The sequence below is a fragment of the Podarcis bocagei genome (genome assembly GCF_964188305.1).
Source record: "Podarcis bocagei genome assembly, chromosome: 12".
Lineage (NCBI taxonomy): Eukaryota > Metazoa > Chordata > Lepidosauria > Squamata > Lacertidae > Podarcis > Podarcis bocagei.
Window position 1 is genome coordinate 54,082,722 of NC_138137.1, and position 15,285 is coordinate 54,098,006.

Below are 15,285 nucleotides of genomic sequence, written 5' to 3' on the forward strand. Positions count from 1 at the left end.
GCAAAAATCACTGTCCCAATAAATAACTACGATTCTACAATTCTACCTTGATGGCTTTACCTCCAGCTAGGAAAGGGAGGAAAACCTGCTTTCTTTCGGCTTGTCTACTATAATCTTCAGTTAGCAAGTTTCTGTGGAGCATGTAGCAGACTTGGCTGGCGACAGTAACTTGTCAAAGAGACTGGATTTGACCCCTTTAGCTGTGTCTGCTTCTATAGAATCTCATCTTCCAGGTACAGAATGCTGGGAAGGTCCATAGCTTAGAGGCAGAATGTCTGCTTTGCAAGCAAGAGCTTACTGGTTCAATCCCTGAAGTCTCCAGGCAGGGTTAGGAGAGGCTGCCTGCCAGAAATCCTGGACAGCCTCTGCCAGTCAGAGTAAGCTATACTGAGCAAGACAGACCAAACATTCTGCCTTGGTATAAGGCAGCTCCCTATATTTCTAAAATCACAGGTTTGGCAGGGACTCCAAAAATGACTTACAGACCAACTCCCAATTCTACATCAGTACAAAATAAATTCAACCCCCCCAATCAATCATCATAATAAATATTGTGATATTTTGGTTGGCCTAATATCGGGTGGTAGTTCACAGTTTTGCTTAAGAGTAGACCTAGTGAAATCAATGGACCTAACTTAGTCATGTCCATTCTTTTCAATGGGTCTGAGAAAGGTAAGATAAATGACCCCGGGTGGTTAAGTCTAGTCAAAGGTGACTATGGGGTTGCGGCACTCATCTCGCTTTCAGGCTGAGGGAGCCAGCGTTTGTTCACAGACAGCTTTCTGGGTCATGTGACCAGCATGACTAAACCGCTTCTGGTGCAACTGGACACCGTGATAGAAGCCAGAGCATATGGAAATGCCGTTTACATTCCCGCTGCAGCGGTACCTATTTATCTGCTTGCACTGGCGTGCTTTTGAACTGCTAGGAGCAACAGGAGCTCACTCCGTCGGGGGGATTCGAACCGCTGACCTTCCGATCGGCAAGCCCAAGAGGCTCAGTGGTTTAGACCACAAGGCCACCTGTCTTTGTAGGTTTGGGATTGTTTTCTTAAGCACCAACATAATTACCTTTACATTTTTTAAGATGAAACCAAAGTATCTGCCAGAAGGATAGTTGGTTCTCCTGTTCCACTCGGTCAGCACCACCACCTTGCAATTTAACACAAAAAAATATTTTTTAAATAACACAAATGGATGCATTTTTGGTTCTGCTGCGAAAGACTAGTTTGAAAGGTGTGCCTTCCAGCTGAGAACCTTGATCTTCTTCCCTTCCTTCCCTCCCAGTTTGAAGCTGGTCCGTACGGGTGCATTCTTCTGACTTTGTCCGCGATACTATCAAGATCCATCGATCAGTGAGTATATCTGCATTTCTTTCTGAAGGGTGGCTGGCATTGGCTCCTAAGCCTCTGGGATATAGTTGTGCGATGTGCAGCGTGGCCAAAGTTTCCGAGTATGCTCTGGCTTATCGCGGATGGAATTCCTTAGGCCCTGGTTTCTTGAAAAAAGGCTTCCCTGAGACTCCCTTAACGGGCACGTCTCCTTGCGCTCCACTTGCCCAGGTAGCATCTGTTACGTGTGCAGTGTTTTAAAGTTCATTAAACCAAAATGGCAAGCATAGACAGTCACTATCAAGGCACACTGCGTTGAAGGCAGGATGCCTTTCAGTAGTCAATGTCCTGCAGGAAGTGGTGATAGGCGCTCCAGCGGAAAAGAGCAGAACAGTTTTTCCAGATAGACAGCGACGTAGCGTGGGGCAAGGCAAGTAATTTGCACCCCCTAACCCAGGGCAAGGCAAGTAATTTGCGCCCCCTAACCCGGGGCAAGGCAAGTAATTTGCGCCCCCTAACCCCTAACCTGCCGCCGCTGCCAGCTTCTTCTTGCTGCTGCCTGGGCTGGTCTGGTATGGTTCTCTCCCGCGCTCAGCGCTGCGCTGGGCGGCCGCTGCACTGTCCCTCCCCCAGATAGTCCCTCGCTCTCTCTCCGCACCGCATGCCTGGCACCCACCCCGCCTCCACAGTGGGCGGCGACCCAGCGGCTCGGATCGGATTCGCAAAGCCAGCACTGCAGTGAGAGAGAGTGAGTGAGCCAGGTAGGGGCAGAGAGCTGCGAGTGCGAGCGCGCCCCCCCCCAGATGTTGCGCCCGGTGCGGCCGGCCCCCCTGCACCCCCCACGTTACACCACTGCAGATAGATGAACTGTTAGTATAGTATATAGTATAGTATACCTGAAGGAGCGTCTCCACCCCCACCGTTCTACCCGGACACTGAGGTCCAGCGCCGAGGGCCTTCTGGCGGTTCCCTCACTGCGAGAAGCCAAGTTACAGGGAACCAGGCAGAGGGCCTTCTCGGTGGTGGCACCCGCCCTGTGGAACACCCTTCCACCAGATGTCAAACAGAAAAACAACTATCAGACTTTTAGAAGACATGTGAAGGCAGCCACATTCCCACGGCTCCTACCAATACGTAAGAAGGAAACTAGGGTGGGGTTCTCCCGTTAGTCGTGTGGGTTTCCTGCGAAGTTTCTTTGCCATACCAGGACAGCTGGCCAGCAATTCCCATCCCTTCCATTGCTTCCCATGCCCAAACGATGCCTCGTCCGTTTAGCTGCCCTTCGCAATGCCTGTACCAGAAACTCATTGGTACATATTTTTTCCTTGGGCAAGAAAACAAGGGAATCCATCTTCCCCTGAAAGTTTTGACAGTAGTAATTAGAAATATACTTAGGGCAGGGCAGCCTGCTCCTTCCACTCGTGCCCTGCAGAGCCGTCCAAAAAACAGCAACACCCCACAAGTCATTCTCGGGAGAGATAAGCGATAAGCTCATTAAGGTTCTTGAATGTAAACAGATGATAAGAACTGGGGCATTTTAGTTCCTCTGCTCGCTTCCTCTGGGCAGCAGCTCTGATTCACCTAATGCCTTTTTGATTGCTGTGTGTTTTTCGATTCGCAACGCCCGCCTCTCCCGACTTTGACATTCAGAGCGTTGGAAGCCAGGCTGGTTTAGGTTTGATTTGGCCCTAAGCTACTGAAGGCAACGGGGCCCTTTATATGTCCAGCTGTCCTTTGTCAAGAACAAATTGCCACTGCTTTTTTGTTTTGAATATATGCTATATGGTAATTTATGGACCTAGTAGGTATCTAAAGCCATTTGCACATGCAGAATGTAGGCACCCTATATATAGAAATGAGCAAAGCAGTGATATTTTAGGGAGCAGCCTAGCAGGCGGGGCCCATTACTTACATCCTAGGAGCCGACACAACACAAAACACTGTTGCTGTATGTAGGGTTTATTTTATTGGTTTTTTATCTTTGGAAATGTACATCCAGTTTTTTCTCCCCTTTTAATTTTTGGGGCCCCCTCCCCAAGAGAGTGGGGCCCTAAGCTATAGCTTGTTTAGCTTATACGCAAATCCGGCACTGGCTGGATGCGAGGGCTGTTGGAGAATTCTGATGAATGCAGAACCCAGAGAAAAAAAAGGGAGGGAGAAAGGTGGGAAGAGTGCACCCAATTATTCCCTCCGCAGTCTTTACAACCCTGGACAGCATTCTTTTTTCCCTGACCATGCAGCTCCCAAACCACACACACAGACCATAAGTTAATACACTCTCAACAGTACTCTCAACACAGTTCAAGAAGGACACTGACAAACTGGAACGTGTCCAGAGGAGGGCAACCAAAATGGTCAAAGGTCTGGAAACGATGCCTTATGAGGAACGGCTAAGGGAGCTGGGCATGTTTAGCCTGGAGAAGAGGAGGTTAAGGGGTGATATGATAGCCATGTTCAAATATATAAAAGGATGTCACATAGAGGAGGGAGAAAGGTTGTTTTCTGCTGCTCCAGAGAAGCGGACACGGAGCAATGGATCCAAACTACAAGAAAGAAGATTCCACCTAAACATTAGGAAGAACTTCCTGACAGTAAGAGCTGTTCGACAGTGGAATTTGCTGCCAAGGAGTATGGTGGAGTCTCCTTCTTTGGAGGTCTTTAAGCAGAGGCTTGACAACCATATGTCAGGAGTGCTCTGATGGTGTTTCCTGCTTGGCAGGGGGTTGGACTCGATGGCCCTTGTGGTCTCTTCCAACTCTATGATTCTATGATTCCATGATTCTAAATGGCCAGTGCTTAAAAGAAGAACCTGCTGCATCAGGCCAGCATCTACAGTGGCCTGCACAATTTCCCTAATTCCTATAATTGATTATGCAAATTGTTTAAGTTACTTAGTGTTGCCGCGGCAGACGGCAAGACGGATGCTGTAGTTTTTGGCGGTAGCCCTAAGCTATACAGTGGTACCTCAGGTTACATACGCTTCAGGTTATAGACTCCGCTAACCCAGAAATAGTGCTTCAGGTTAAGAACTTTGCTTCAGGATGAGAACAGAAATTGTGCTCCGGCGGCACGGCAGCAGCAGGAGGCCCCATTAGCTAAAGTGGTGCTTCAGGTTAAGAACAGTTTCAGGTTAAGAACGGACCACCGGAACGAATTAAGTACTTAACCTGAGGTACCACTGTAGCTTGTTAGCTTATACGTCAATCTGGCCCTGGTTGGAAGTCTCCAGTTCAAGCATCGTCTTCATCAAAAGCTCAGCAGAGGGCCTTGGGTGCTAAAGGCCTCAGAGTCCTTCCCTGCCCCAATCTGAAATGCAGAGGGGATACTAAGGGGGTGTGGCTCAGCGGCAGAGCATCTCCTTGGCATTCAGAGGGTGCTGACCTCACTCTTGAGCATCTTCAATGTGGAGCTAAATGGACCAATGGTCTGAATATGTTCCTATATCCCCAGTGGCAGAGCCTTCGCTTCTGCACACAGCGCATAGTTGGACTGCGGAACGCCCTCCCACAAGAGGGAGTGATGGCCACCAACTTGGATGGCTTCAAAAGACAATGAGGGGAATTCACAGAGGACAAGGATATTGATGGCTACTAGGCACGATAGCTATGCTTTTGCCTCCACGGTTGGAGGCAGTCCAACGCGGGTGGCTCTGTGGGTTAAAGCACAGAGCCTAGGGCTTGCTGATCGGAAGGTTGGCTGTTCGAATCCCCGTGATGGGGTGAGCTCCCATTGCTCGGTCCCTGCTCCTGCCAACCTAGCAGTTCGAAAGCACATCAAAGTGCAAGTATATAAATAGGTAGCGCTCCGGCGGGAAGGTAAACCACATTTCCGTGCACTGCTCTGTTCGCCAGAAGCAGCTTAGTCATGCTGGCCACATGACTCAGAAGCTGTATGCCAGCTCCCTCGGCCAATAAAGCGAGATGAGCGCCGCAACCCCAGAGTCATCCGCAACTAGACCTAACGGTCAGGGGTACCGTTACCTTTAGGCATGATGGCTGTGTTTTGCCTCCATGGTTGGAAGCAGTCATGCTTTTGAATTATAAATGTTGTTGTTCTTATTACAGTGGTACCTCAAGTTTTCGAGTCTTTCGGAAGCCGGACATTTCAGTTTTCAAACGCCGAAACCCAGAAGTCATTGCTTCCGTTTTTGAACGCTGTTCGGAAGTCAAATTGCTTCTGCTGAATTCCCCCCCCCCAATTTCCCCCATTGATATTGCAGGCCACCCTTTGCGCCTCGGTTTTCGAACGTTTCGGAAGTTGAACTGTCTTCCGGAACGAATTATTTTCGAAAACCAAGGTACTACTGTATTATTGTTTCTATATAAAGATGAAGGGTGGTTTACAATATAAAAACACAACAGTACATACAGTATTGTAGTAAGAAACAAACAGACACACATACACACACACACAGAGAGAGAGAGAGAGAGAGAGAGAGAGAGAGAGAGAGAGAGAGTTAGCCAAAGAATTAGGCAAAGGCCTGAGAGAAGCTGGACATTTTTCATGCCTTCTTGCTGCTGAAAACTGCAGGAGGTGAGAACACTATTTTGCTAAGGTCTCCCTCGGGACGTGGTGGATTCTCCTTCCTTGCACTTTTTAAGCAGATGATGGCTGGCCACCTGTCATGGATGCTTTAGCTGAGATTCCTGCATTGCAGGGGGCTAGACTAGATGGCACTTGGGGTCCCTTCCAATTCTACGGTTCTGTGTGTCAGATGCTGTTTGGTGGTTGCTCGTGAGTAACCAGGCAGGACTCTGACCTGTCTTTTACAGGTTTTATCGTGCAAACTGTTTACAGTACAGATACACAAAGTTCATGTCTGTCTTAGTCACGTGCAGAATCCGGAAGTGGCCTCTTCCGGCTTCTCCCCCAACATGCCTCGGTCCTGTATACCTGAAGGAGCGTCTCCACCCCCATCGTTCAGCCCGGACACTGAGATCCAGCGCCGAGGGCCTTCTGGCGGTTCCCTCATTGCGAGAAGTGAGGCTACAGGGAACCAGGCAGAGGGCCTTCTCGGTAGTGGCGCCCGCCTTGTGGAACGCCCTCCCATCAGATGTCAAAGAGATAAATAATTACCTGACATTCAGAAGACATCTTAAGGCAGCCCTGTTCAGGGAAGTTTTTAATATGTAACGCTGTACTGTTTTTAACACTGATTGGGAGCCGCCCAGAGTGGCTGGGGAAACTCAGCCAGATGGGCGGGGTATAAATAATAAATTATTATTATTATTAGAACTTTGGCACCCCAAGCCTCCTCCTCCCCTCCTTGCGTTTCACCCCTCTGCGCAAGCTGGGCGACGGAAGTGGCGTGCGTCCCTCCTGGCCCGCCTGGCGAGGTGAGGCACTGGGGCTTTCAGCAGCATCCTCGAGCCCTTTCCTCGCTCGGCTGGCCCCTTCCCTCTCTTCTCCACTGGAGGTGTGGCTTTGCCCACCGCTGGAAGAGGAACTGCTCCTCAGGAGTTTCGGAGGCTCTCTGTATCCCAACAGCCCCCCTGCCTCCCTCCCCTGTTCCGATGGCCGTCCCCTGACACCATGGTTCTGTGATTCTGTGCTCTGTGGTTTCCCATTGGCCACCGTGATGCTGGACAAGACAGGCCATTGGCCTGATCCAACAGGCTCTTGTTGCGCTCTTCCTCGCATGCAGAAAGCATTCCAGCTTCAATCCCCATCATCTCCAGCTAGGACAGAGAGTGGCTCCATCTGCAACCCTGGAGAGTCGCTGCCAGTCGTTCAGTGCTGAGCTGGATGGAGCAGCGGTCTGACTCAGTATGAGGTTGAGGTTCCTGCGTTGCAGGGGTTGGGCTAGATGTCCTTTGGGGTCACCGCCAACTCTCTGTGATTCTGTCAAGCTGCTTCCTGTGGAAGAGGAGAGCCTCTGGAGATTGCCATCAGCTAAGGCAGGCGTAGGCCACCTGTCGTAAGGAAAGACACTTTGCTAGAGGATTAATGGACAAGACAGTTAGCATGGCATTTTGGGCCGTGAGTATCGTGAGCCCGCGACTCGGAATAACTCCTCCTGGCCTCCCCCCTTTTCTTTGAATGCGGAATCAAGCGTGTTTGGAACACAGATCCCCATCCCAGCTTAGACTCCCAGAAAACTCTCGGAGCTTTTTAACTTTCCCCTCTGAAACGTTTTTTTTTTTTTTTTTTTTTTTTTTTTTTTTTTTTTTTTTTTTGCTTTTGGGGACGATGGAGCAAGCAATGGCTGCTTATGTGTTTAATCGGGAATATATAGCATCATTAAAAACAAGAAAAGAAAACAGGCCAAAAAACAATGGCCTTGAGAAAACAGCTCCAAGTCTCAGGGACACAGAAGGTCAATTGGGGAGGCTGCTTGGTCCATTAAGAGCAATCTATTCTAATCCGTGGAAAATGTGCTTCATAGCCTCTTAATCTGCCTCAGAACTTGAGTAGCCAGGTCTCTCTCTCTCTCTCTCTCTGGCCTCTTACCTTCCTGAAAATGTTCCCACCTCCCTCCTGAAGGGAACCGGGCTTCTGTTGCACGGTTCAGAAGTTTGCTGTGCATTCAAACATATGTTTATCCCATTGCCGTTTCTATAATGTGTAGGAGAAATTCCTCCTCAACTCACACTGCCTTCAAATTAATACAAGTGCTCACACCCTGAAATTTGCAGCTTTTGTTGTGTGGGCTGCCAACAGCTCCCTTCTATTAGCACTGTGTGGTGTTCCGGATATTTTGCGTCTCAATCTTCACACCCCGGCCTCTTGCGTCTTGCATGCAAGGCGGCAGCCGTAGCTTGGATCTTCTAAATGTTTTTTTTTTTTTTAATTAACTGTACAGTGGTACCTCGGGTTAAGTACTTAATTCGTTCTGGAGGTCACAGGACCTCCGTGCGGTGTTACAAAGAATGCAAAAACGTGCTTCGGAACTGCCGGTTAGAAAACCTACGTTACCGGCAAGCTTATGGAAAAAGCAAAATGAGTAAGATTGGCAGTCAGAAGTGTGCATTCCGAGCTAAAATTGCAGGTTAGAATACACACCAGCTTTGCAGGCCACAGGTGAATAGGGAAGGAAGATACAGGTACAGGAAGATCTTCACCTTTGGAGGATGGATGGCAGCTAATGGATTGAGGTTGAATCCTGACAAGACAGAAGTACTGTTCTTGGGGGACAGGGGGCGGGCAGGTGTGGAGGACTTCCTGGTCCTCAGTGGGGTAACTGTGCCCCTGAAGGACCAGATGCGCAGCCTGGGAGTCATTTTGGACTCAGCTGTCCATGGAGGCGCAGGTTAATTCTGTATCCAGGGCAGCTGTCTACCAGCTCCATGTGGTACGCAGGCTGAGACCCTACCTGGCCACAGACTGTCTTGCCAGAGTGGTGCATGCTCTAGTTATCTCCCGCTTGAACTACTGCAATGGGCTCTACGTGGGGCTACCTTTGAAGGTGACCCAGAAAGTACAACTAATCCAGAATGCGGGAGCCAGACTGGTGACTGGGAGCAGCCGCCGAGACCACATAACACCGGTCCTGAGACATCTGCATTGGCTCCCAGTACGTTTCCTAGCACAATTCAAAGTGTTGGTGCTGACCTCTAAAGCCCTAAGCGGCCTCGGTCCTGTATACCTGAAGGCGCGTCTTCACCCCCATCGTTCTGCCCGGACACTGAGGCCCAGCGCCGAGGGCCTTCTGGCAGTTCCCTCATTGCGAGAAGCAAAACCACAGGGAACCAGGAAGAGGGCCTTCTCGGTAGTGGCGCCCGCCCTGTACAACGCCCTCCCATCAGATGTCAAAGAGATAAACAACTACCTGACATTTAGAAGACATCTGAAGGCAGCCCTGTTCAGGGAAGTTTTTAATGTGTGACATCTTAGTGTATTTTTAATCTTTGTTGGAAGCCGCCCAGAGTGGCTGGGGAAACCCAGCCAGATGGGTGGGGTACAAATAACAAATTATTATTATTATTATTATTATTATTATTATTATTATTATTATTATTTATTTATTTATTTCAGCCCGTAAAAGATACACTTGGTATGTGGCTGCGGGGCTCTCCTGTTTTGCATGCCATTGGACCAAACCCATTAATGGTGGCGCATGTACATGTCCAAGGAGAACATCCCTTCGGAGATCCCTTGTGCCCAGGCTGCCGTTTCCTAGAAGCGTCCCTTGCAATTATTTTAATACCTTTTCTCCCCCACCCACGGCCTATTTCTGTCGCCAACCCCGTAATTGTGTGTGTTTTGCTAATGTTAACAGTCTGTTGCCATGAAGAAAGGGGTGTGAGGTCAGCCCTGGAGCACTGAAAGCTCGCCACATGGAGAGGAACTGTAGAATTGCCAGGTCTCCCATTAAAAGCACACACACACGTGGCGTCCTCTGCTTTTTAAGCGGCCGGGAGTAGGAAAATCTACAATTAAAAAAGGTGGGGGGGGGAGCAGGGAGGAGAGGAGGATGGTTTATTTTTGTGTCTGTAAGTTAGGGTTTTCCCCTGAAGTCAACTCTCTTACTTTCTGTCCGTTAACGTCATGGAACGTGGGGGAGCCCCATCTGGCTCCCATCTGACAAGGGACTCTGAGAATTATTTTTATAATGATTATTATATTTGTGCCCTGCCCCTTTCCCCCTGTCTGGGTGGCTCAAGGTGCCTAGCGCAAATAAAACCGAAGCCAAAAGCATAGCAGAGACAGTCATTAAGGTGTGAGGAAACACTATTGGAATTAAAATAACATTAAAAGATCCACTAAAAAACACACTAGTGACAATAATGATAATTAAAACAGCAGAACGCCAAAACAGTCCCTTCTCAAAGGTCCGTTGGTACAAGGTCTTCTTTGCCTGCCAGCAAGAAGGACAACAAAGAAGGAGCAAGTCTAGCTTCTCTATGATTTTCAGAGTTGGAGCAGCCACCAAGAAGGCCCTGTCCCACACCCCCGTCAAGAGTGCCTGTGAAGGTGGTGGGACTGAGATAAGGGCCTCCTTTGAAGATCTCAAAGCCCGGGAAGATTCAGATAAGGGAATAATGCTTTTCAGGCATCCTGGGGACAGCGGCAGCCTCGAGGCCTTCCCTGAGTGACCACAATGTCTCTTGATCCCACCCCCAGGGCCAGATTTAGGTTTGATGTGGCCCTAAGCTACTGAAGGCAATGGGGCCCTTTAGATGTCCAGCTGTTGCTGTTTTTTGTGCTGAATATATGCTATAGGGTAATTTATGGACCCAGTATGTATCTAAAGCCATTTGCACATAACAAAATATTTATTTTATCAAAGTAATTGTTGAACTGAAATACAGTTAAGAAGAAGTATATTAATAGTGAAATAATTATTAAGCTCTAACTTAAAATGATTTTTTTTTATTCATAAGAAACTTAATAATGCAAACACATTGGCATTTGGCAATAACAAAAGTTCTTTTAGAAACACAGTTTACAAAGACTCATAATCTAGTCTCTAAAAATTTGCTATAACATGAAATAAGAATAGGTGTAAATATATGATGCAAACTATAGTGGTACCTCAGGTTAAGTACTTAATTCGTTCCGGAGGTCCGTTCTTAACCTGAAACTGCTCTTAACCTGAAGCATCACTTTAGCTAATGGGGCCTCCCGCTGCCGCCGCGCCGCCGGAGCACGATTTCTGTTCTCATCCTGAAGCAAAGTTCTTAACCCGAAGCAAAGTTCTTAACCCGAGGTACTATTTCTGGGTTAGCGGAGTCTGTAACCTGAAGCGTATGTAACCCGAGGTACCACTGTACTAATAATTGTAAATAGCTTTATTAAGATGAAATTAAGTGTTATCATTGTAGTTAATACAATGCATTTTTTATATAATATCAATATCACCATAGTAGTCCACTAATTGGCGGGACCCATTACTTACATCATAGCAGCCTACACAACACAAAACACTGTTGCTGTATGTAGGTTTTATTTTATTTGTTTTTTATCTTATATTTTGGAAATGTACATCCAGGTTTTTTCTCCTTTTTGGGGGGGTCCCCAATAGAGCGGGGCCCTAAGCTATAGCTTGTGTAACTTATACACAAATCCAGCACTGGCCAATCCACTTACTGCACCCTTGCTTGTGAGGTGTTGGGGGGGGTGTCATTATTTTGTCTCGTGAAAAGTGCGCCGAACCAAAGGAGGAAGATGGAAGTGTGAGGCTCTTTCCCTCTTCCTCTTTCGCCTCTGTGTGCTCAGATTAATTGCAATGGTACCTCGGGTTAAGAACTTAATTCGTTCTGGAGGTCCGTTCTTAACCTGAAACCGTTCTTAACCTGAGGTACCACTTTAGCTAATAGGGCCTCCTGCTGCCGCACGGTTTCTGTTCTCATCCTGAAGCAAAGTTCTTAACCTGAGGTACTATGTCTGGGTTAGCGGAGTCTGTAACCTGAAGCGTCTGTAACCTGAAGCGTCTGTAACCCCAGGTACCACTGTATTTTGCCCGGATTCAGGGCAGCAGGAGGGCGAAGCAATGGACCCAGCTCCCGTGTTGTTCACGTTTGGCCTGTCTTGATAGGTTGCCTGGTTGGCTCCTCACCAAGTTACATGTACCTAACGGAGACTACTTAGGGGATTTCAATACAACCCAAGCTTAGCCGTCCGTCTCCATCCCATGTCCTTGATGGCTTCCTCACTCTCAGAAATGATGCGAAGCGCAGATGTCACTCCTCTGTGGGCGTCTTAGGTACAACTCAAGATTCCCAGACCGTTTGCACCCAAAGATGGAATTAGAAACTTCCTCCTATTGTCCAGACTCAACATCCCACGGCCCCTAATTGACGCAGGTTGCACCGGTCAGTTGTTTCTAGCAAAGGTTTGGGGTTTCCAGAGTGCGATTGTTCCCTCAGCGAAAAACCGTGGCCAGTAGCCAAAGGTGGTTCTTTCTGAAGCCCCATGAAAGTGTGCAGTGATATTTTCTCTTTGACTGCTCATTATTTGACGTTCTGCTTTGTCAGTTCAGCTCTGAAAACAGTTCCGGTCATTAATGTAACTAAAATAATAAGAATATTGTTTTATTTTATAAGTTATCATCTTTTAAAAATTGAAACATGCTCTTTGAATGCCCTTGCCGTGATAAAGGCTCTTTTTGATTTTTTTAGTACTCATAGTAACTTCCTCAATACTTTCTACGGATACTCATGTTGACAACGAAAAGATATTGTGGCCTTGTTCTTTGAATGAAGTCTTTTATTTAGAGAGATAGAGGAGGCCTATGGATTCCATCACTTGACTTTGGGGGAGGATTTTCAGGTTTAGCCCTTCTTAAATCACCCAGATTCCTCCAGAGTCTTGACTTAATGATTGCATATATATATCAAAAGGGTTTAAGGCAGTCTTCACCAGCCTAGTGCTCTCCAGATGTTTTGGATTCTGTGCTGGTTGGGGCTGAAGGGAGTTGAAATCCACACATCTGGAGGGCAAGACATTGGCTAAGGCTGGTTTAAAGTGTGCAGCAGCAATGCAAAATGCACTTGGGTTGAACGGTGCACACTTATAATAGGACTTTGCACACCCATGGCAGAATTTGAGAGCCATCTCATATAATGTCACGGAACCTGGCCCAGTCTCCAAAATATTGGACTAGCCAGGTAGGCAACCTACCGTATTTTTCGCTCCATAAGACACACTTTTTCCGAAGAAGTAAGGGGAAATGTGTGTGTGACTTATGGGGCAAATGCAGGCGGGAGGCTCTGCTCAGCGCTCCCTTTCACGAGCCGTGTGGAGCGTGTGTGCGGCTCTTGGGGGTTTTTCCCTGAGGAGGGGGAAGGGCAGCCTGTCAGTCCCAGGGAAAAGCCCCCAAGAGCTGCAAACACACTCCACACGGCTCGTGAAAGGGAGCGCTGAGCAGAGCCTGGGATGCATACAGGCTCTGCTCAGCGCTTCCTTTAAAGAATATTTTTTTTCTTGCATCCCCCCTCTAAACACTAGGTGCGTCTTATGATCAGGTGTGTCTTATGGAGCAAAAAATACAGTAAGGCCTATGGGCCGCAAGCATCCCACGGGGGTCTTTAACTGGCCCATGAGCCACCCCCAAACCGAGCCACCCTATCGGAGAGTCCCCGCACGCTGTGCTAAACCGGCACAGTGCGGCATGGGGATTCGCTTCCGCGGTGCTGGAAATCGCCTCTGCGCATGCTCGGATGCCAAAAATCGCGTCTGCGCAGGCACAGGAAATTGTGGCTATGTACGCTCACACATGAGCGCAATCCTGCCCATGGAGGGATCTCTGCTGGAGTGAACTGGCCCAGGGGAAGTAAACCTTGCTGACCCCTGGACTAGACCCATTTTTATGATGTGTTCTTGATGTGCCCTTTCGGTGGGAACTTCAGTCGATCTAACTTTGCTGCCTTCATTTTTATCATCCCACCCTAGAGTACGTGGAGATTTTGACGTGATCACAAACCGGCTGATTGGCGCACACGGGTACTGTACGCAGGTAAATATGGCAAAGGCCTCTGAGACAGGGCTGAAATATATACAGTCATACCTCGGGTTGAAGTAGCTTTGGGATGAATATTTTCAGGTTGCGCTCCGCGGCGACCCGGAAGTAACGGAGCCCATTACTTCTGGGTTTTGCTGCTCGCGCATGCGCAGATGCTCAAAATGACCTTACGCGCATGCTTGGAAGCGGTGAAATGCGACCCGCGCACCTGCATGTTACGTTTACTTCAGGAAGCGAACAGGGCTCCAGAACGGATTCCGTTCATAATCCAGAGGTACCACTGTATGTCGGGGGTGAATTTTGTGAGCGGTTGTCATGGTTTGGTTGGACGCAGAGGAATGGTGGGAGAAACCAGCTGGGGGGACCCCAAAGGGAAAAAGCTCAGAGCCTGGGGGGTTGGTGGTGGGACGACGACAAGGGGTCAGAGGGAGAAGCCTAGGAGGAGGAGGAGATGTCAGAAGCTGAAGAGGTAACAAGGCTTAGTGAGCAGGGAGAATCTGTGGCAGAGAGAAGTCCAGAATCCAAGGCAGAAGCTGAAGCAGGAGAGGAGGCCAAGAGGCAGGGATGAGTCAGGCTGCTGAAGAAGCAAGGGGTTCTCCTCCTACAACAAGCTCCCTTGCAGGAGCAGGAGAGGCATGAAAAAGGCAGATGAGGGGTTGGTTGACCATGGGCACAGTGTCCGATTTCTTGTGGAAAGCCTTTGGCGAGAAGGGGACTTAGACAGCTGTGGGGAGGTGGGGATTTTCAGTCCCGGCAACTGATTCCTGAGGATGAGCTGCTGTGCTCATTAGGCCTGACACTCAGCCAGTGGCGTAGCGTGGGTTGTCAGCACCCGGGGCAAGGCAAGTAATTTGTGCCCCCTAACCCGTGGATTTGCACCCCCTAACCCATGGATTTGCGCCCCCTAACCCTAACCCCCAGATGTTGCGCCCGGTGCGGCCGGCCCCCCCTGCACCCCCCACGCTACGCCACTGCACTCAGCCAAGTCTCTGAAAATCCTGTTTTTGCTAATAAAGAACTAACTCCAACTTTGAACTGGGGCAGCCCTCCCCCCAGAGTTCCATCTCTCTGCCCTCTCCCAGATCAGCCCCTGCCCTTGCAGACAGAGAGAAACTTTTCCAAGGGATCTGGAGGAAAGTTGGGTCCAGCAGAATTAGTCCTAGAACAGGGGTCGGCAACCTAAGGCCCATGGGTCACAAGCGGCCCATGGGGGTCATTTAACCGGCCCATGGACCCCCGCTGCCCACTCGGGAACCCCCGTCGCCTGCTCGGTTGGTTCCCGTGCACCACGCTAAACTGGCACAGAGCAGAGTGGAGACCGCCTTCCGCAACGCTGGCCAGCTTCCCATTGGCTGCGGGAAGCTCTTGCAGCCAATGGGAAGCTGTGCACGCTTCCTCCGCACCGGAAGGAGCACCGGCAATAGTGTTTGCGCATGTGCACGCGCACACACACGCACTCCAGCCCACCGCGGCATCTGCGGGACCGTGAACCGGCCCAAGCCACAAAAACTTTGCCGACTCCTGTTCTAGGACTAATTCTGCTGGACCCAAC

At 49.1% G+C, this 15,285-nt stretch overlaps 1 protein-coding gene across 2 annotated transcripts in view; it reads left to right on the top strand.

Moving 5' to 3' along the window:
* Positions 1-15,285, top strand: part of MINDY4 (MINDY lysine 48 deubiquitinase 4) — an 89,841-nt gene that overhangs the window by 48,603 nt on the left and 25,953 nt on the right. For both annotated transcript variants that reach the window (XM_081163569.1, XM_081163570.1), the window contains exons 13-14: positions 1,287-1,354; positions 13,664-13,727. In XM_081163569.1, the coding sequence (XP_081019695.1) occupies positions 1,287-1,354; positions 13,664-13,727 (132 nt within the window). The remainder of the gene's footprint in view (positions 1-1,286; positions 1,355-13,663; positions 13,728-15,285) is intronic.